The sequence below is a fragment of the Eumetopias jubatus genome, unplaced genomic scaffold, assembly GCF_037043125.1.
Source record: "Eumetopias jubatus isolate StellerSeaLion01/CBP00866 unplaced genomic scaffold, mEumJub1_p1.0 scaffold_12, whole genome shotgun sequence".
NCBI lineage: Eukaryota > Metazoa > Chordata > Mammalia > Carnivora > Otariidae > Eumetopias > Eumetopias jubatus.
Window position 1 is genome coordinate 29,507,577 of NW_028274818.1, and position 23,173 is coordinate 29,530,749.

General features: G+C 39.5%; 1 protein-coding gene across 4 annotated transcripts; it reads left to right on the top strand.

Annotated features, from left to right (window-relative positions):
• Positions 1 to 573: 573 nt before the first annotated feature.
• On the top strand, positions 574 to 21,510 carry DDX59 (DEAD-box helicase 59). 4 transcript variants are annotated; one of them, XM_028120316.2, is made up of 8 exons: positions 574 to 850; positions 2,090 to 2,907; positions 4,039 to 4,206; positions 7,386 to 7,475; positions 13,027 to 13,278; positions 14,579 to 14,731; positions 15,213 to 15,341; positions 20,907 to 21,510. In XM_028120316.2, exons 2-8 carry the CDS (start codon positions 2,101 to 2,103, stop codon positions 21,168 to 21,170), a joined length of 1,863 nt encoding a protein of 620 aa, XP_027976117.1. In that variant the 5' UTR covers positions 574 to 850; positions 2,090 to 2,100; the 3' UTR covers positions 21,171 to 21,510. The 4 variants fall into 4 exon arrangements, with proteins under 4 accessions (XP_027976117.1, XP_027976116.1, XP_027976120.1 ...); XM_028120315.2 differs by having other exon boundaries at positions 574 to 754; XM_028120319.2 differs by lacking the exon at positions 574 to 850 and adding an exon at positions 1,066 to 1,266.
• Positions 21,511 to 23,173: the final 1,663 nt, after the last annotated feature.

Consider the following 23,173-nt stretch of genomic DNA (forward strand, 5'->3'; position numbering starts at 1 on the left):
AACGTTTTTGTTCAAAATATTATTTTGCATGCATCAAATATTAGACTGAAAAGATTTTTAAGTAGTTAAAACCGAAAATATTTTCGTTAATCCACAGGGACCAAGAGCCGTGACTTGGGTTATTTTGTTTTTGGTGTTGGGTGGGGTGTGGTAGAATGGAAATATCCAGTATATCAAATGCACCGCATTAAACTTACTCCGTTTAATTTCGGAGTTACTCTGCCAGCTAAACGCAGATTGGATTTTCAGGCCTCTAGGGCCTCTGCCCCTCCCTTTTACACTCAGACTTCCCACTTTCTGAGTGTGCCAGGCTCCCGCGCCACCAGCTTCAGTCTTTCTGGGCGGTCAGACTGTTTTTCCCCAGTCCCGGCCCACTCGATGACGGAAATTCTTCCAAGAGGATCCCCAAACCTGCCCCGCCCTGAACCTGGCCAGCTCCAGCCAGGCTACCAGCTGCCAGGAGCCGGCAAGAGGGCTTGAAAAGGCGCAGAACTTCCCAGGCCCCGCCCCTTCCCCGTTCTTCCCGCCCCCGCCAGCTCCCAGCCAAGCTCCGCCTCCCGCGGTAGCCCCGCCTTCCCCGTTGCGCTAAGGCGCGCCGCGGCCTTTTCCCAAAACCCGGAGAAGTGGATTCTGCGCTCCGCACGGCCCCTCCGAACCGTAGCGTGGTCGAGCGAGTCCAGGCTTGTCGGCAGGAAGCTCGGCCCAGCGCCTGGAGGGGGAAGCCGGCCCCGAACGGGAGCGGACGCGGCCCCAGGTCTGCGCCAGTGGGCGGGCCGCGGGCCCCGGCAGCTCGGGCCTCCTTCCCGTCGTGCTCCCTCTCGTCTGGGACGCGGGGCGCTAGGCCGCGGCGGTAGGATACCCACCCCCACCGCCCCGTAGGCAGTTCCCCCTCCCGTCCTTGCAGTCGCCTAGTCCCGGGCCTCCCGCCGGAACCCGGTTCCCCGCCCGCCCCGTCTCCTAGCGGCGCCGTGACGTGCACGCGCCTCTGGGTGGGGGGTCGCGGGGCGGGGGTGAGGGGCAACGCCCGAGGGGAGGGTCTGGGAGCGCTCGATGGGAGGAGTCGGGGACCGCGGGGGACTCGGAGGCCTCGCCGCCTCCCGGAGCCGGTTCCGTTTCGCCATTTGAGGACCTTGAGTTCCAAGCTTTTCCTGCTGACATAGAGCCGTCCTTCCCCCAACCTCCTGGACGTTCCCAGAGACTTAGGATAGTAATTCCAGATCTTCAGTTGCATTTTTTGTTGGAATTTTTCTGGAAAAATTGAATCTGGTAATTTAGCTTAAGAATTTTTTTTTTTTAGAAAAATGTTTATTGGTATATTTAATAGCCCCCAAATTAGGTTAAAACCTTTCACAATCCAGTCATTTTGCAAAAACATTTTTGGTGGAAAAAGGCATAGCAATGGTAGAGAGCTTGCGCTCTGGAGCCCAGAGTGCCCGAGTTCTAACACTTAGTAACGGTATGAGCTTGGACAAGCCACTTAATCTCTAGCTGGCCAAGGTTCCTCATGTGAAAACTTCTAATACATTATACAGCATAATATATATGTATATCTGTGCGGGGGTGGTGGTACTACTTTACAAGCTTGTGAAGATCAGGTTCAAGTGTGAAGCACTAAGCGCTGTTCTTGGAACAGAGAGAGCAATACATGTAAGTGTTACTTATTACATCAAAATAGCATTTTTCTCAATGCTTTCTCTGGTTTTGATTTTAAAGATCCCAGTTGTGAAGTATCTCTCCTGTTTTCTTTTGTGAAAATGTACTAGAAGGATTTACTCCAGAGTTTCTATAATATTTGGTATTTCAAAGTGCAAGTGGTCAGTAGACAGAAGCAGGCTGTATGCAGAAGGCTATATTAAGCAGTGTGCAAAGTTTCACCACTTCCATGTATAAGGAAAAGGACTTTTTTTTTTTCACCAGAGGAAATTTGTGAATGGAAGGAAAAGCTTGCTGTTAGGTAGTGTCTTGATGCCTTCTTGGATTCCTTTCAGGCAAAGCCCAGGGACACTAGGCTGACTCCAGGATAACCATATGGTAACTTTATATGTGAACTTTATTGAGGGTAAAATGAATCTCATAATTTCCTCAACAGAATACTGGAGGATGTTTGTCCCAAGATCTATAAAAATCAAGAGGAGTGCTAATGATGATGGCAAAAGTTGTGCAGCTAAGAAAATTAAACCAGATGCAGAAGACCTGCGGCCGGATGAAGGCAGAGGTGATGCAGCTGATGGGTTAGTTACAGAAGAAGCCAAAACATCAGACGGGCACAGCGTGGAACCATGCCCTTTCCCCAGTACAGCTGGCCTGTTGGCTGAGGTTGGTTTGGTTGGACCTGAGCAGGATGCAAAGGATAGCGATCTTTCTGAAGAGCCTGTTAAGTCATTTTCAAAAACACAGCGCTGGGCAGAACCTGGGGAACCTGTCTGTGTTGTTTGTGGTCGTTACGGAGAGTACATCTGTGATAAGACAGACGAAGACGTGTGTAGTTTGGAGTGTAAAGCAAAACATCTCCTGCAAGTAAAGGAAAAGGAAGAGAGATTAAAACTCAGCGATCCGCAGAAAGCGGATTCTGGGCCAGAGTCTCCACTTAATGCTTTTTATGTCTATAAAGAGCACCCCTTTATTTTGAACCTTCAGGAAGACCAGATTGAAAATCTTAAACGGCAGCTAGGAATTGTAGTTCAAGGGCAAGATGTCACCAGACCCATTATTGATTTTGAGCACTGTGGTTTCCCTGAGGCCTTGAATCACAACTTGAAGAAATCAGGTTATGAAGTTCCAACCCCCATCCAAATGCAGATGATTCCTGTAGGACTTCTGGGAAGAGACATTCTGGCCAGTGCTGATACTGGCTCAGGAAAAACAGCTGCTTTTCTTCTTCCTGTTATCACCCGAACTTTATGTGAGGTAAGAGTTCACACGTGTTACTCTCAGAAGCAAGTCAGGTATATACCAAGTTTCATCCTTAACTATGTTAAAACTGCAAACTGAAACTATCACTTAAGTCATTAGTGCTCGTGGTGAATTTGCTTCTGATAGTAGTTTGTATGAAAAACATAATTTTAAGGAATTTTTCTTTTATCGGATTGAACCAAAGATCTTTTCATTGAAGGTCTTAAAAATACCTTTCCTTACAAAATAATTTCTTTCAACAAATTTTCTGTTCAAGAAATAGACTTTTGCTTTGGGGAAAAAAAAAATCCCGCTGACTGGATGACCTGCAATTTTTGTGTCAGTGTAGCCTCCTTGGATTTTGTGTTTTGAAAAAACTGATTTATACCAAAGTTGGAATGTTATTATAGAGTTCAAAATACACACTTAAATGTGATTCATGATTCATCTTAAAATAATGCTACCTTACTTTGTTAGTTTATAGTGTGCAAAGCACCCCCACACGTAATTAATTTCCCTGACATATTTGCCAAGTACTAGTGAGTCTGTGAGGTCTGAAGTAGGACAGGAAGGGAAATCAGTGCAAAACGCAGGCAAAGAGAGGAGAGGTAAAGAAATTTGGAAAACTAAAGAATCATAGAAGATAATGTGAGGGAAAAAAAAACATTAGATGTTCAAAGTATAAGTAAAACTCACTGGATGTCCAAAATAGAGCTATAGGTCAGGAAATAGGACATTTATAACAGTAAGTTCTTTGGACAAAGAAAGAAGTGAATCTCCAGGAGAGCTGAGGGGGAATTATCAAGGGTGGAATACCAAGCTCTAACCAGATCTTCATGGTTTTCTCTTCAGAGGAGCGTGGCTAGAGATTGCAGCATCCAGTTGACCTTCAGTTTTCCCACCCTGGTTATCGTGGGTGCTTCTCCCTGGCCCCAGTTTTGACTGTTCACTGTATATCTGTTACATAAGGAAGGGTTCAATTTACGGTGGTTTTGGGGGGAGGAAATCTGCAGTGAACAGAAGGCAGGAGGGTTCATATCCAGTTGAACTGAAAGGAACACTCCCAGAATCACTTTGAAGATTTAGTCCACATCAGCAGGAATTAATTGCTGGCATTTTTTAAACTTGTTTTTCACATCTTTGCAGAGCAAAACTCCATCTGCACTCATTCTTACACCAACAAGAGAGTTAGCCATTCAGATAGAGAGCCAAGCTAAAGAACTGATGAGTGGTCTGCCACGCATGAAAACTGTTCTTCTGGTAGGGGGCTTACCCTTACCCCCACAGCTTTATCGTTTGCGACAACATGTGAAGGTAAGCACCAATTTGATAAAATGCCTTTGAAAAGTATAAGCAATATGGGAGCTTGGGTTTTTTGGTGGTGGTGTTTTGTTTTTGCCTTTGAAGAACTCATAAGTGTGATTTTAGGTTAGCCTTTATTTTTGTTTTTGTTTTTGTAGGTTGACCTTTAAATTCTTAACCAAGTAAGCCTTAATTTTTTTAAGGTTGTTTTATATCAGAAAGGAACACAATTTATTGAGTGCCTGTCATATGCCAAATGCTGCTGGATGTTCTCACCTTCATTATCTCATTTAATCATCACATTTGCTCTTGAAGCTGGGTGGGCATATCCCATCTTTTATGGTTGAGAAGTTGAATCTCAGGAAGATGGCATTTATCTAAGGATCCATAGCTAATATACTTTAGAGTGTGGTTCCTACAAATGAAGACATTATCCCACATAACCACAATACAGTTACAGAATCAGGAAGTTAACATTGAAACACTGGACTGCTTCAGGAGTTACCATTGCTGTCATTTACTCCTCAGAGCCCATTCATGTTTTACTAATCGTCCCGTCAACTTTTCTTTTTAACAGCACAAGAATGCAATTCAGAATCACATTTTGCATTTAGTTGTCATGTCTCTTTCATCTCCTTCTGTTTAGAACAGTTCAGCCTTTGCTTTTTTTTCATGATCTTGACACTTTTAAGGATTATAAACTGCTTACTTTGAAGAAGGTCCCTCAATTGATTAGATTCAAGTTATGTATCTTTGAAAGGAATATCATGGAAGAGATGCTTTGTTCTTTTCATTGCATCCTTTTAGATGATACACAGTTTGTCCTTTTATGGGTGATATCATCTGTAAAGTAACTGTAAAGTTTATTTTTTCCCTTTGTATTTAGTTAAGTATTTTGAGTACTTTCATACTGTAAATTTCTTGTGCTTTACCAAATTTCCAACTTATTCTTTCTTTATATATATCAGTATGACTCATGGTTACCTATTATATTTAAAGGATTATAATCCGTTATTACCATTATTTGTTTTGGTTCTCCAGTTCCCCAATTTGAGCATGGAAACACTGTGAAGTTAGTTTCTGTGGCCTTTTATTATATCCCCATCATTCTTTGAGCGCTTTGTTTCTTTCTATGTGAAGAAGATGTTCATGCTTACATTGTTTTTTCTTTGGCTCTGCCCTGGAATCATGCCTTTCCCCATACTGCCCTGACTCCTGGTAGAGGATAGTATTTAGGAACCAAGATCTGGGCTCTTGGTTGGGTTCACTGCTATTGGCTCTCTGCTGTTAAGTTATCATTGCTCCTAGCACTTCTCAGTGAATAAAGGAGAGAATATTTCATAAGTCAGACGTATTTCTGCATCTACATTTATCATAGACCATGGGTTCATGTCGATACTTCCAACTCTAATTCAATGCAGCAAGATTCATTTTGACATTTTCTCTTTCCATATTTGTCACTCTGGCAGTGAGAAACCTGCTATCTGTTATCTTGTATATATTTATTTACCTGATCAACCATCTTATATGTAACCATTCACCCATCCTCATCTCCATCCCCTGCCCCACAGTGATGCCTTCCTTCCTAAACTCCACCCTGTACACTCTTCACCCCCTTAGACTGCAACACCCTGTGCAGGGTCATCTTTCTCCGGAGGCCCCCACGTCACCCTGCTGACTCTCCCACTCCCCATGCCAGGCCGTGTCCTTCACAGATACTCTCTGAGAAAAAATAACTGAAAAATCTGTCTCTTCAACAAAGTGATCTTTCAAAAGCCAGGGCAAAGTAGAGACCTTTTCAGATAAACAAAACTGAGAGAGTTTATTACCAGTAGATTTATCTAAAAGAACACTAAACTAAGATATTCTGCATATAAAGAAGATGATTCTGGAAAAGAAGGTGTGGGATCAAAGAAAGAATGGCGAGCAAAGAAAATCCTAAGCATGTGGGTAAATGTAAACACACATTGACTAAACAAAAAGTCATAATGAACAATCTGTGGGTTTAAAAAGAAATAGAAGTAAAATATTGGCCGACTGTAGCATATAAGTGCATGAAAGTTGTGATTGGTGTTAAATCGTTTGCCCTTGATTGTTCAAGAAAAAGGTAAATATGTCAGTTTACTTTAGTATTAAGTTTATATACGTTTATTAAAATTCAAGGGAATTCCCGCACTAAAAGAATGGGGAAAAAAGTTTATAATTTCCAAACCAGCAGAGGGGGAAACATGGAATAGGAATAGAAGGGATGAACTCAGTTCAAAATAATTAAAACATTTAAATGTTTACGGTATTTCTGAAGAAACTAAGCGGAACTCTAGTTCTGTAGATACAGATCCTTACAACCCTGAAATTTCATCATTCTCCGTGATCTATCTCACCATGGTGTTGGTGTGTCCTTGAAAAGTGGAATACAATTGAATTTATTAGATCACTTGTAACTCTACTATACTTTACACCAGGCACTGTCTCATTTAATCCTCACAATAATTATTATCATTTCCATTTTATGAATGTGAGAACAGAGACTCATACCATTATTAAGTGCTAGAGCTAAGATCCCTACTGAAGTTTGACTAAACAGGCCCTACTTTTAACCACTGCTTTAACTAATGTATTATAAAAGTGTTAAGAGCCTTAAGCAACTTTAGAAATCATTGTGCCCAGCCTTTTAATTTAAAAACAAAACAGCAGGCCCAAAGAGGTTAAGGGATTTGCACTTGTTTACAGAGCCAGATAACGGTCAGCCTGCCTGCAGGGCCCTTCCAGGTCTGGCCTCTGCCTTGTTTCAAGCCTCATCCAAGTCTTTCTACCCGCTCTTCACCCCGTGGAAGCCTCAGGGGTCAGCCAGCTTCAGAAGGTTCTTGGATGTTTTCCCGCTGCCCTCTCCTCAGCGGCTCCCACTACTCCGTTAGGTTTTAGCTTATATGTCAGCTAGGACTGGATAGATGGCTCCATTCACTGCATGTTATACTGACCTCATGGGCATTTATTTGTTTTATCTGTTCCTTCCTTTGTGTTATAAGATTCATGAGAGCAGAGACTATGTGTGACTTAATCATCATTGAATTCTGAGGACTTAACCCAGTGGCTGGCACATATTAGCCACTCAGTAAGTATAGACAGAAAGAAGGAAGGAAGAAAGGAAGGAATTTTATCTAATTTTTTTTTTCTTTTTCTCTATTCTTCAGGTTATCATAGCAACTCCTGGGCGACTTCTGGATATAGTAAAACAGAGCTCTGTGGAACTCCGTGGTATAAAAATTGTAGTAGTAGATGAAGTAAGTAGTGTTGTTTAGAATATTAGTCACATAATTTTATATAATTTATGAAAAGTATATTACAGTTATATAATCTCACCATGTATTCAGGCATTTTCTCCCCCAAAGGAAAAAATTTAGGAATTTTTTTTTTTTTAACTGTAGTAGTCAGTCTTAAGCTGGTTCCTGTGTAGCGCTGCTGCTAACCTATAGTGCACCAAAATGAAACCACATTAATAAATACAAGCAGCTGTCTTTTCCTAAGTGACAGAAAACACAAATCCAGCATCTATATTCTCAGTGATAAGTTTTTTAAACATTTGACACTGGCTATCATTTGTCTACAAAAATAAATGTATCTGTGGCAAATAACTATTAAGAGGGATTTTGGAAGTAGCTAATGATGCTTAGTGGGATGACCTTTTGTATTTTTTTCTATGTGGACATAAGTGTCTGTGGTTGTGATTTTCAGTGTGACATAGAGCATATAGGCATTTTTATAGTTTTGGTTTGCTTAGTAAGAGGAAATAAATATATTATTATCTGATGATATTCCACCACGTGAACAGGCATGGGGACAGAAAGCCATGTGTCCGCCCAGACTGGGCATGGGCCGGTTCTGCCCGCAGTGCATCGCACACTCACTCTCACACATGTCCCACCAGCGGTGATCAGAAATGTGGGGTCCATGGGCTGACCAGTGATGGCAACGTGGCCCACCTTCTGTGGGCCCCCGGAAGTAGCAGTAGGGTACCAGAGGGTGTGGAAAGAACACGTAAGATCTGCAAGACTAGGAGTTGAGCCTTTCCTCCACCCACTGTGGCACGCCGGACAAGTCATTTAATCTTCCGGAGTTGTGGCAAGGACGAAGTAGTGATTGTGAACGTGTCTCATAGACTGAAAAGTCCTATATAAGTGTAATTATATTCAGTCCTTTATTATTTTTTTGTTTTTTTCTTACATATTTACTTTTTTGTGTGTGAGAGCATTTAAGTTCTACTCCCTTAGCAAATTTCAATTATACAATACATTGGTGTCAACTGTGGTAACCGTGTTATGATTTCAGACCTTATGTATTTTATAACTTAAAGTTTTACCCTTTAACCCCAGACCTCTCCCAATTTCACGCACTCTCCAGCCCCTGGCAATCATTTTTCTCCTAATTTCTATGAATTTGACTTTTATTTTCTTCTTTTTTAGATTCTACGTATAAATGATACCATATAGTTTTTGTCTTTTTCTGTCTAGCTTACTTCACTGAGTATAATGTCTTCCAGGTCCATCCATGTTACTAAAAGTGAAGGAATTTTCCATCTGAATAATATTTATACACCTCATTTTCTTTATCTGTTCATCTGCTGATGGACACTTGGGTTGTTTCCATACCTTGGCTATTGTGAACTGTTATTCAGTCCTTTAAAAAGTACTGCTAAGTCAGCATTTTCCTGGTGTGCCTTTTGTTTTAACTGATTTATTGCATCTGATTATCATCAGACTTACTTCCACCCTGCAAGTATGGGTAGGCTTCCTGTTGTTGATAAGCCCATGTGCCCTGAAGTTCTCACCGTGCTCTGAAGTTCTCGCCATGCTCTGAGCCTGAAAAACTGACCCTCATACAGATTTTAAAGTTAGGTTCCATTCCTGCTTGCTTCTCTCCACATTTCCACTCTCGCCAAGGAATGAGCTTTCACAGGGCACCTCAGTGCTGTGCTCAGAATACAAAAGGAGTATTCATTCAGCAAACCTGTGCTGAGTGCTTGCTCTCTGCAGCCTCCGTCCCAGCTCCTCCACCTTTAAGGAGATGACCTGGTAAACAACATAATTGGTCATGTACTGAAACGTTGGCACAGAAGTGCTCTTTAGGTACAGATTGACCAACTCTGGGTCAGTTGGGACGGCATCACAAAGAAATTTTAAATATTATTCCGGCCTACAAAGTGCAGAAATCTTACTGGAGAAAAAGACACAAACACTTGAAGTAAAGGCAAGAACATTATCATCTATCCTGAAATACAAAAGTGGTGGAAGGTGTAATGCAGGCCAGGGAATGGCAAACTCTGTAAAGGAGCAGATAGGATATATTTTAGGCTTTGGGGGCCACATGGTCTCTGTTGCAACTGCTCAGTACAACCATAGATAGTAGGTAAATGATTGGGTGTGACTGCTTTTCCATGAAGCTCTATTTACAAAAACACATGAAGGTCTGTGTTTGTCCCAAGAGCCTTAGTTTGCTGAATCCTGATATAAACTGTTAGTGAACTAATGGGACTACGTATGATATGTTAATTGTTCAGGACAGTTAAGGAGAAAGGAGAGAATGTGTGAATTGGCACCGTAAAAAATGGCTTCTCCGATGTCATGGGATGTGATCTGGTCGTCCACAGATGGAAAAGGATTTAGAAACCTAGACCATGTCTCAGTATTCCAGGTGAAGAAGCTAACAACATCAGCAGAGCCAGAAAGGCCAAGCACAAGCACAGAGAGGCCAGCCAGCTTGAAGCATTCTTCCTGAGAAATAACAGGAAGTAAAGTTGGGTAGTTAGGGTGGGGTCAAGTCATAGAGGACCTTGAAAGGGAGGCGGAGGACTTCGGATTTGATGTGGGAAATAATGAGGCTTTCTAAAGTATTGAGTTTGGGTGTCACATGTGGAAAGTGGTGGTTTAGCAAGGTTATTCTGCTCCATGTAAGAGACATTAAAGAAGAAAGAATCTGTGGGACAGAATGGCAAGCAACCCAGACAGTAGGTGAGCAGGGTCAGGGACAGGGTGGAGGCAGTGGCAGGCATGAGTACATCTGAGAATCGCTATAAATCATTCGTGAATCTTCTAGTGGCTGAATATGAGAAAAGATGAAGAAGAAGGTGGTTGAGGGGACTCCATAAATTCTGGTGGTGCCTTTAATTTTAAGTAAAGGACAAGTGGGTATGGGTTGGGGCTTGACAATAATATTTGAGTTTGGTTTTAGAGATGTCAAATTTCTTGTGAATGGTGGGTGAAGGGGAAATACTGTGTGGATATGAGAAATGGGCATTAGCGTCCATGAGCCACACTGGTTTCTCCAGGGAGGAAGGTTCGAGAGGGACAAAGGCTGGGGCTAAGTGTCTGCTTGTGGAGTTTGAAGATGAGTCTGTAAATAGAGACGTAATCTGAGAGACCAGGAAGGAACTGAGAACAAGTACTCTCCCTGAAAAGAGGCCACTGTTTTGAGAGGAGGGTGAAGATACAGGAATGGTCAGGCATGGAGACTAAGATAATTGCTTTAAAATTAGAAAACTCTGCTCTGTCACTCTGTGTCTTCCATGTATCTGTCCTTTAGTCTAGAATTCTCTCCCATCCCATCTACCTGCTCTTCTTTATGTGTCCATGTCTCTGAAACCTTCCATCAGTCCCCCAGATAGACTTCAGGCCTTCTTTCCTCTCTGCTCTGTTGACCTGTATGTAGACTATATCATTTCTCTTATATTATGTTCCTTGATATATCCCCACAATCAAGCACAGTGTTGGCCCAAGTTTCCCTAAAGGTAAGAATCACCCAGTGTGCTCAGTGAATGTAATGGAAGACCAGACCTCTTACTTGGGTATCCTGAGTCAACAGGCCTGAGTTGGAGTCCAGGAATATTTAAAAAACTCGTCCTGGGTGATTGTTGTCTGTAAGGGGATTTGGGACACCCCGACTAGTGAGCTGCCTGACAGTGCTTTTTCAGTGCTTGTTTGTTCATGAAATGCATTTTGAGGGCTTTTTACATGCTAGAGACTGTCCTTGGTTTTGAGGATACAATGGAAAGTGAGATAAGCCATGACAGATGTCGGTACACAGGTCATGTGACAGAGACAACTGGGAAATTAGGTATCAGAGGAGGGCTCTCTAAGTGACATTTCTGCTGAGACCTGAACGAGAAGGAGCCAGCCACACAAAGACCCATGTGGAGGAAAGACTGCTTCAGATAGAACAGCAGTGCGCAGCTGCTAATGTGGGAGCGAACATTGGGGTAGTCAGGGACAGAAAGAAGCTTGGTGTGGCAGGGTCGTGGGGCGTGACATGGAGGAGTGGTAGGTGATGACGTCAGAGAAGTGGATGAGGGTGAAAACTGTAGGACTTCAGGCTGTGGTTAGCAGTTGGGTTTTAGTCTATGTGTGATGGGAAATTGCTGGAGGGTTTAAGCAGAGGAGTAACAGACGTTTTATGTTCTAGAACATTCTGGATGCTTGGGATGGATGACTTCAGGTATGGGGGTGACAGGATGAGGAGCAGTCTCACAACTGTGAGCTGGAGAGAAGCAGCTGGACTTGGGGCTTGTTAGCCTAAACAGATTAGATGCAGGGAAGCTTGGATGAGAAGAGATACTGGGCGAATTTATTTCTTATGGCCTCTCTGTTTTCTGAACCAGGGAGAAGGAAGGCCATCTCCTGAGATGAGGGGGGCTTAAGTGGGATTACTGAGGAAAAGCGGATGTTTGCAAGACATACTACTGTGTGCATGTGCACATGCTCTGTGTCTCATGGTGAATTGAAACATTGAGACTTACCATGCTGTGAGTGTGGTCCCAAGTATCTTAATGTATTTTATCTCATTAATCCTCATAACAGCCCTACGGGGTAATTATTATTATCATCATTCTCATTTGTAAAAGGAAAAACTGAGGCGTATAGCCATTCATTAGCATGCTTAATTTAAGGTCTAAGGTAGAGCCAGGATCAAATCTAGACCATCATGATTATTTTAGATTTTTGAAATGTCATAGAATGAATAATATTAAAACTAGTGTTCAAACTTCCATGTTAGCAGACACTTAAAAATGCAATGCTTTAGTCTGAATACTCTTATTTTTCAAAATTATAGATACCTGGATTGTATTTAAAAATCAAGATAGCCTTTATCTTTCATTATTTTAAAGCAGCACTAACTTAAAATTTTTTCTTCTGTTTGCTTAGTAATACATAAATTGTTTTTGAAAACTAGCAATGCAGAAGTATATACGGAAGTGAAAGCCCTCAACACTAAATTTTTTAAATTTATATAATATTTTATTATAAATATATGCCCGTGGTAGAAAAAAAAGCCCCAAACTTTGCAAACTTTGGGTTTGAAAAATTAAATTGCATTCCCTTCCACAGCCTTACAGGCCTTTTCCCCAGAGTTAGCACTATACAAATGGTATCATGTACACATAGTGTTCTGTACTTTGCGTTTTTCTTCCTAATAGTGACTCATTATCACTTAATAAAGGACTTTCCGCTCATAATTAATGATAGCATAAGGTTGTATTATGTGGATGGATCTACCATATTTTATTTACCAAATCCCCAATTGATGGATATTTAGGGTTTATATATTTGTTGCCACTATTAATAATGCCATAAGAATCTTTGTATATTACTAAAAACATAATTATACAATATTTAATTTTATGTAAATATATATTTTCCCAATTCTTTATCTTTTCACATTGTGGTATATTCTTCTGTTTAAAAGTTTTTAATTTTTTATGTTCTTAATCATATCTGTTTTTTCCTTGGGTGGCTCAGGGTTTTAATGTCAAATAGGACTAACTTTAAAATGATTTTATTTTAGGCCGATACCATGTTAAAGATGGGCTTTCAACAGCAAGTGCTTGACATTTTGGAAAACGTTCCTAATGATGGTCAGACCATTTTGGTTTCAGCTACAATTCCAACTAGCATAGAACAACTAGCAAGCCAGCTTCTGCATAATCCTGTGAGAATTATCACTGGGGAAAAGAACCTGCCCTGTTCCAGTGTGCGCCAGATTATTTTGTGGGTGGAAGAACCAGCCAAAAAGAAAAAATTATTTGAAATCTTAAATGTGAGTAGTAAAGCAACCCTGTTTTGTAGATTGTGTTTGCATCTTTCACAGTTCTTAAGATAATGATTTTTAGATGCAGCTTTTGCAGAATTTAGTATAGATATTTAATAATAAATTGCTTTACTTCGGAATTCTGTGGGGATCAAATAAATGCTCTATGGATGCAGGGTTGCTTTTTATTTTCCGTATTATAGAAAGACATTTAAATATCAAGATTATTCCTAAATAATATTTTTTTGTTTCAAAAAATTTTTGTAGTTTTATGTATCAGATAAAGACAAGTTCTTTCTTGGCCATTCTGTCCTTGAGAAATAGAATTTTTTAGCAGTAACTTATTTTTTTTTAAGATTTTATTTATTTGTCAGAAAGAGAGAGAGCACAAGCAGGGAGAACACTAGGCAGAGGGAGAAACAGGCTCCTTACTGAGCAGGGAGCCCGATGCAGGACTCGATCCCAGGACCCTGGGATCATGACCTGAGCCGAAGGCAGCTGCTTAACCGGCTGAGCCACCCAGGCGTCCCAGCAGTAATTTGTTTAAATAGAAATGTATTAAGTGGGTGATAATGTGTAAGCTCAGTTATTTAAAAATAAAGTATAAAGGGGGCGCCTGGGTGGCTCAGTCAGTTAAGCATTTGACTCGATTTCGGATCAGGTCATGATCTCAGGGTTTTGAGATCGAGCCCCATGTTGGGCTCCTTGCTCAGTGTGGAGCCTGCTTAAAGATTCTCTCTCTCCCTCTCTCCCTCCCCCAGCTTGTGTGCATGCGCACGCTCTCTCAAAAAAATTAATTAAAAAATAAAGTATTAAGTTAAATATGGTTTGTACTTACTTAGGAACAGTATTTAAAATTTTAAATTGCACTCAAAATTTTAAAGTTATTTTTGCTATATTAATGAAATGATGGAGAAATGTGCAGAGCAGTAGAGTTTTGCACTTCTGTTTGTGCATATTTGAAAGAAAACATTTTAACACTCATTTTTCCTCTATAAACCTATGGATAACTAGCTTATACTAATGTTTTCAGAAAAACTTCCCATTGTAATTTATGTTCTGTGAATTATTTTATTTATTTTTTTAAAGATTTTATTTATTTGACAGAGAGAGACACAGCGAGAGAGGGAACACAAGCAGGGGGAGTGGGAGAGGGAGAAGCAGGCCTCCCGTGGAGCAGGGAGCCCGATGCGGGGCTTGATCCCAGGACTCCGGGATCATGACCTTAGCCGAAGGCAGACACTTAACGACTGAGCCACCCAGGCGCCCCTCTATGAATAATTTTAAATACATGTTTTTCATTTTTCAGGATAAGAAACTCTTCAAGCCTCCAGTGTTAGTATTTGTGGACTGCAAGTTGGGAGCAGATCTCTTGAGCGAGGCAGTGCAGAAAATCACAGGTCTAAAAACCGTATCTATACATTCGGAGAAATCACAAACAGAAAGGAAAAACATATTGAAGGTTTGACACTCAGCATTGTCTTTTCAAGGGACCCCATATTACCAGCTGGTTTTTAAAGCAGATGTTTTTTTAATGACTGCAAGAACTTCAGGCAAACAGTGACTGTGAGCTAATTGTTCTCTTGCTCAGGCTTCTGTGTTTTGGGAGCAATAAGCCTGTTCCCTACAGGATTAATCTAAATAGATTACTAATTCAGAATCCACCATTTCTGAAATCAGGTCAGTTTAGACTGGGGCAGAGCAGTAATTCCCCCTTGGAAAAGTTTGCCAGAGTACATTAATAGGAAAAAATTGATGCGGGGGTGGGGAGGGGCCAGGAAGAACTTAAACTGCACACGTTTCTCAGGTATACTAAGACCTTTACTTATTGAAAAGATACAGCAACAATAGTGAAGAAAGTTTTGAAAAAAAAAGATATCTGAATTATATAAAACCACGTAAGATAAATTCTGAATAATGAATTGTGTTGCTTTGTGGGGAAGGGATTACTTGAAGGAGACTATGAAGTTGTAGTGAGCACAGGAGTCCTGGGACGAGGCCTAGACTTGATCACTGTCAAGCTGGTTGTCAATTTCGATATGCCGTCAAGTATGGATGAGTATGTGCATCAGGTAAAGAGATTTTATATGTTTCCATTATGAGTTTTCTTGCGCGAGGCATTGTCAGTAGAACGGTAACTAAAAAGAAAAAACGTTTTATCATAGACATAAAAAAACTCATATCGTTTTGTTTTTAAAGCATATATGTATAGGAGCGCCTGTCTGACTCAGTTGGTGGAGCATGTGACTCTTGATCTCAGGGTTATGAGTTCAAACCCCCTGTTGGGAGTAGAGATTACTTAAAAATAAAATCTTTAAAAATATGTATATATGGATGTAAACTAAATTTTGTTTTAAAGAACTGTATGTATGCCTAAAATGGGTTAAAAATTATTAGAAATAATAACCTAAAATGTTAGTTTAAAAAAAATTTAAGTAGTTAGTTTTTGGTTTATTTTTACTTCCTTTATATTTCTTATTCTGTAAGCATATTAAATGGCTTTTATAATCGGGGAAAAAAGGCTTTGTTTTAAGTTAATATATCTGGCCAAAATAAAATTAATCCATTAAAGTATTTGGTTTTTTTTAGGAATCTTGTCTTCATCTCTTCTTCATATCCTTATTTGTTCTAGACTTTCACCTATTAAAGTTTTATTTCTTTATTTTGCTGCCAGAGATAACAGCAGCTCTTCTTTGGAGCAGAAATAGACCTTTCTCTTAGCGTCACCTTATCTCCCTGAGTGCTACCTGTCTTCCTTCTCTGGCATCACTTACAGACTCTTCAAGTAAAGTCTTTCTGTCATGTTCTTAGAATTACCTCTGAATGCCACATTTACTTGGATCACCCACTGAAACGCTTTTAGTGCCTTGAATGCATTGTTGCTTGTATTTTTACTTAGTAATATAGCAGTGCCTCTCTCTCTCGGTGCCACCCCATTTACCTGTGCATCAGGGAATTGACTATCATATAAGAGTGGGTTGCTCAGATCACTCAAATCAGAAGTTTATTTTCTTTCAAACTTTTAATTTAATGATTTTGGTTGGTCATCTTTCCAAGATATTAAGATACTTAAGAAGCTTCTTTGCTTCTTAAATAGAGTAGTCTGATTATAATTATTTAACATTTTCTTGCTATCCCAATGTCAACCCTGTGGCTCTCAGTTATTCACAATGTACCCTGAGCAGTGGCCTCGGGTGTTGAAGGGGGTGTTGAATTCTACTCAGAATGGCCCCATATCCTTCTGCTTTTCTAGTTCTGTATCAGGGTATTGTTTGTTTGCTTGCTTCAGTAATTGAAGTATGAATATACACAAAAAGAAATAATGTAAATAACAAAAGATGTAAAATGAAAAATAAGTTTATGTTATTTTTTGTCTTTTGGGTTTTTTTTTTTTTTTAAGGTTTGTGTATCCTAGAGAGAGAGAAAGCGTGCACATGTGCATGCAGGGGGAGGGGCAGAGGGAGCGAGAGAATCTACAGCAGATTCCCTGCTGAGCGTGGAGACCAACTTGGGGCTCGATCTCGTGACTCTGAGATCCTGATCCGAGCCGAAATCAAGTCAGATGCCCAACTGACTGAGCCACCCAGGCACCCCAAAATGAAAAATAGGTCTTTGTAAGATAGCCCTCCTACCTTTGAGTGGTTATGACAGTTAACGGCGCAGAAAATATAAATGCCTGTTTATGCACAAATACACGTGTGCATACGTACCCTGTTTTACTTACTGCATAAATGAGACCATATTATGCCAACTATCTATGCCTTCCTTTCTTTATTAAATACATATTAGGCATCTTTCCTTATTAGCATACATAATGGGTACCATTTTAAAAATATTAATGTATATGAAATGCTTACCATATGGCCAGGCACTGTTCTAAACTCTTTAAATGTTTTTACTTGTTTAATTGGGCTTGATCTGTTTTCATTGCTGCATGGTAATCTGTTGTATGGATTATCATAATTTATTTAATAAATCGTTTATAATTTGATGGAAGTCAAATGTTTCTAATATTTGTTATTAAATAATGCTGCGTGGGGCACCTGGATGGCTCAGTCGGTTAAACATCTGACTCTTGATCTCAGCTCAGGTCATGAGTTCAAGCTCCATATTGGGCTCCACACTGGGCATGGAGCCTATTTAGAAAAATAATAATAATAATAATGCTGCACTGAACATCCACCTATATAGTTACTCCTCTCATGCAGTATATTTGTAAGATAAATGTGTGGGAGACCTGATAGGTCAAAGGATATGTGTATTTTATTTTATTCTATTTTATTTATATATATATTTTTAGGATACATGTATTTTATGTTTTTTAAGATTTATATATTTATTTTAGATTTTATTTATTTGAGAAAGAGAGAGCACCAGTGGAGGGAGGAGCAGAGGGAGAGGGATAAGCAGAGCAGACTCCCCGCCGAGCGCAGAGCCTCCTGGGGGCTCACTCACTCTCATGACCCGTAAGATCATGATCTGAGCCAAAACCAAGAGTCAGGTGCTCAACTGACTGAGCCACCCAGGCACTGCTAGAATATGTGTATTTTAAATTATAGTAGGTATTCCTATGTGTCTGCTTTTAAAGATTTATTTATTTATTTTAGAGAGAGAGAGTGTATGCATGAGTGGGGGAAGAGGCAGAAGGAGAGGGAAGCAGACTCCCCGCCGAGCTTGGAGCTCGATGATGGCGGGACTCAGTCTCAACCCTGAGATCATGACCTGAGCCGAAATCAAGAGTCGGACTCTTAACTGACTGAGCCACCCAGGTGCCCCTATGTGTCTCCTTTTAATTTAGGGGCAGGGAGCTTCTGGGGAAATAATTTTGAATTTGTTAAGTCTTTTAGAGTTTGTAGACTATTGCAGTTATTTTTTTAAAAAGCTTATGTCTCAGTATAAAATATCTCAATAAATTTTGTCTCAATTGACATAATTCACCACTTGAAAGTGTACAGTTCGGTGGTTTTTAGTATATTCATATGGTTGTACTACCATTACTACCCTCAATTTTTAGAACATTTTTATCATCTCAAAAGAAAACCCCATACCCATCCCATCAGCAGTCACTCCCCATTCTTCATCTCAAACGTGTATGTGTGTGCTATCCCTTAAGCAACCGCTACTTTCTGTCTTTATAGATTTATCTCTTCTAGAAATTTCATATAAATGGAATCGTATGGTACGTAGCCTTCTCTGGCTTTTTTCACTGATCACAGTGTTTTCAAGTTTCACTCATATGGTAGCATATATCAGTACATTTTGTATTGCTACATAATATTGCATTGTAAGGATATATCACCTTTCTTTGTTCCTTAGTTATTAGAGATTTAGCATGTTTCTACATTTTGTTTACTGTGAATACTGCTGCTGTAAGCATTCATGTACAAGTTTTTATGTGGACATAGGTCTTCATTTTTTTTTTTAAATTCCAGTATAGTTAACATACAGTGTTATATTAGTTTCAGGTGTACAATATAGTGATTCAGCAATTCAATACATTACTCAGTGCTCATCATGATGAATGTACTCTTAATTCCCTTCACTTATTTTACCCATCCCCCCCCGCCCCATAACCATCAGTTTGTTCTCTATAGTTAAAAGTCTCTTTTTTGGTTTATCTCTTTTTTAATTTGTTCATTTGTTTTGTTTCTTTAATTCCACATATGAGTGGAATCATACGGTGTTTGTCTTTCTCTGACTGACTTATTTCAGTTAGCATTATACCGTCTAGATTCATCCGTGTTATTACAAATGGCAAGATTCCATTCTTTTTTATGGCTGAGTAATACTCCATTTTATATATATGTATATATATATGTATGTATACACACACACACACACACACACACACACCATGTCTTCTTTATCCATTCATCTATGGATGGACACTTCCATAGAGGTGGCATGGCTGCTTCCATAATTTAGCTATTGTAAATAATGCTGCAATAAACATAGGAGTGCCTATATCTTTTCAAATTAGTGTTTTCCTATTCTTTTGAGTAAATACCCAGTAGTAGAATTACTAGATCATATGGTAATTCTGTTTTTAATTTTTTGAGGAAACTCCATGCGAAGCTGTACCAGTTTGCATTCCAACTAACAGAGCACAAGGGTTCCTTTTTCTGCACATCCTTGCCAACATTTGTTCGTTTTCATTTCTGTTGGGCATACACCTAGGAATGGAATTGCTGGGTCACACAGTAATTCTGTGCATAACATTTTGAGGAACTGATAGACTCTTTTCCAATGTGGCTTCACGATTTTACATTCTCACCAGTGATACACAAGGGCTCCAATTTCTCCAAATCTTTATTAAATATTTATTTATATTTTTAATTATAGCCATGCTAATGGGTGTGAAGTGTGATATCTCCTTGTGTTTTTTTTTAAGATTTTATTTTTATTTATTTTAGAGAGAGAGAGCACACAGTGGGAAGGTAGAGGGGGAGGGAGAGGGACAAGCTGACTCCGAGCTGGGTGCTGAGCCCGACGCAGGGCTCTGTCTCACAGCCCTAAGATCACGACCTAAGCCGAAATCAAGAGTCTGACACTTAACCGACCGAGCCACCCAGGCCCCCCTCTCTTTGTGTTTTGATTTGCATTTCCCTAATGACTAATGAACATCATTTCATGTACATACTGGCCGTTTGTTTATCTTCTTTGGAGAAATGTCTGTTTAAATTATTTGCCCATTTTTCAGTTGGGTTGTCCTTTTATACTGAGTTGTAAAAGTTTTATATATATTCTTAAAACCTTTACCAGATACATGATTTGTAAATATTTTCTTCCAGTATGTGAGTGCAGCTGTATTTTATTTTAATTTTTAGTCTTATTGGAAAAATTCAGTAACATAATTAAATAAAACAACATTCTTTCCCTTGTTCCCAGTCTCATTCCCTGGAGGGCCATGTTTTGTTTTGTTTTTTTACAACATTAAAAATGTCCTATATGTTGGCAGCAACTGTTCATTTAAATACTCTGAATATAGACTTTAAGTTCTACATTTCAACTGAGGAGCAGAAATTGCCCATGACTATGTATTTGCCCTTTTCTGAAGAGTTTCTCAGTATGTTTGGAAACAAGTAAATTTTCTTTCTTATCATGTGTTTCCATCACCAATTTGTGTCCATTTAATTTTATCAAAATGAGAAATAACTGTGAAAACGAATTTGCTTAAATCTCACATTTCAAAGGCACTGGAGTAATCTAAAGTAGATAATCCTCTTGCTCTAAAAGCAGTAGCTTTTGAAAAATTTTTACCTTAACCTACCCACAGTAAGAAACATCTTCATGTCCTTACCACCCTACACACACACACACACACACACACACACACACACACACGTGTATGCACACATGATACGTAACCGAAACACAAGTTTCACAAACAGTACTTACTTGTATTATATGTGGTCACTTTGATATTTTCTGTTTGAGCTATTTTATTAAAAATATGCTGGTGGCAGTCTACTAAATTGATTTCACAAACTACATTGAGATGTACAATTCAAAAACATGCTATGTGAATGAATGTTAATCTTAGTAAAGCCTCTTTAAATACTAATCTTCATTTTCTTTCAAGAGACATTAAGGTTTTATATGAACGTTTTGAAAATGTCCTTTGCATTTCATTTCAGGTTGGAAGAGTGGGGAGATTAGGCCAACATGGAACAGCAATTACTTTCATCAATAACAATTCAAAAAGACTCTTCTGGGATATTGCAAAAAGAGTGAAACCCACAGGATCCATTCTTCCCCCCCAGTTATTAAATTCCCCCTACCTTCATGACCAGAAGAGAAAGGAACAACAGAAAGATAAACAGACACAGAATGACCTGGTTACAGGAGCTAATCTTATGGACATCATTAGAAAACATGATAAAAGTAATTCTCAAAAATGACTTATGAGGGGTGCCTGGGTGGCTCAGTCGGTTAAGTGGCTGCCTTCGGCTCAGGTCATGATCCCAGGGTCCTGGAATTGAGCCCCATGGCGGGCTCACTGCTCAGCGGGGAGTCTGCTTCTCCCTCTCCCTCTGCTGCTTCCCCTACTTGTGCTCTCTCTCAAATAAATAAAATCTTAAAAAAAAAATGACTTGTGATACCACTGAACAGTTTTTTGTGTATAGTGAAATTTCTGTATAACTATGGTTTGAGTAAATGGGACATGTACATGAAACAAAAAAATTTAACAATTTAAATTTTTTAATTGAATCTCAAATTTATACTGCTGTATTGTATTTATTTCCCTTTTGATTGTCATAAAAAATTATCAAAATGAATTGCTAAATAAAATTTTTTCTGTCTCGACAAAGCCTCAGTTTTTCCTCAATAGATATTCTTGGAGCTGTTGTCAGAACTAGGAACCTGCACAGCAAGGAGTCGGACTCAGAATGGTGATGCTTTTGTTCGGTGTCCCCAGCGAGCCGCAAGCCCATCGGCGCTTGGATTATTGTTGAATAAATGAATGTTAGGAAGAAAGTAAATGACGGAAACTGGAAGAAATGGTTGGTGCTTCTTTTAAAAGATAAATATGAAATACCTGTTTTATTCTTAGTTTTCCCTTTTGCTTGGTAAATATAAGTTTATGTTATATTTAATATGGGCTTATCAAAATAATGTCAAATCATGTTAATGTTTCTACTTAAAGTTTTATGTTAATTTCAGTTTGCTAATTCAATTAATAATACTAAACACTAGAAGACAGGATAGGTGTTTTGCTTTGATGCATCAATACTTTCATTTCTTTAAAAACTGTTGGTATCAGTTTACTTGCAGGATTCGGATAGTATGTCACATAAACGTTGACACTTAAGCTTTATATCCTAAACATTCTCCCCAAAGGGGTATGGCAGAGATTTATACTAATAACTTAAGTCTCTGTGTAGGTAAGTTTCTTAATATTATTGTCTCCACCCAAAGGAAAGCACAGGGTCAGAAGTTCCCTAAAGAATATGAAACCTCAAGACTCTGGCTCTTTCCACCCTGTTTCTATGTTTGCTAACTCTCAAGGGTAAGTATGTTCGATTTCAAGGATGAGGCAGCTATTAAGATCCCAGAGCTTTGTAGCAGAGGTGCATTGAGAGGCTGAAATCAAAGCATTAGGACAAAGCTCAACATATAAAAGAGGCCTTTAAAAAAAAAAAATAGGCCTTAAAATTGTCATACTAGAGAAAGGGCACTTTTTCACTAGACTCAAACTTGTGTATAAATAAAAACAGTTATAAAAGAGCTTTGCGAATCAACATATTTAGAAAACTATATATTTTAAACTTAAGGTCTATTGAACTTTTTTTAATAAGATTTTATTTGTCAGAAACAGCACAAGGAGGGGGAGCGGCAGGCAGAGGGAGAAGCAGAGCAGGGGGGGCCAATGCCGGGCTCGATCCTGAGACCCTGGGATCATGACCTGAGCTGAAGGCAGATGCTTAACAGACTGAGCCACCCAGCTGTCCCTTTATTGAATTTTTAAACCATCACCAATGGGCACTAACTTTTTTTTTTTAAGTAACCTCTGTGCCAAACTTGGGGCTTCACCTCACAACCCCAAGATCAAGAGTTGCATGCTCTACAGACGGAGCCAGCCAGGCATCCCTAGAAGACTATAAACAAAAATAGTATTGGGCTATAACGTAACCTCACTGGTCAGCTTAATTTGCTGGCTGTCTGGCTTCTGTTCCCACCACGACTCATGTCCTTCATTTGCCTTCTTACAACCCGATGTTCTGCCTGCTCTCATTTTGAACTTTGCTATTGCATTGGGCATTATTGACTACCCTCTTTGAAATTCTCACTTCCTTAAGGCAGCAGGTGAATGGGACGGTGGGAGAAAGAGCCCCAAACTCATAGGCTCATCATGAGGATTAAATCATTTTTTTAAAAAAAAACAAAGGTTTATTTTGGCTTT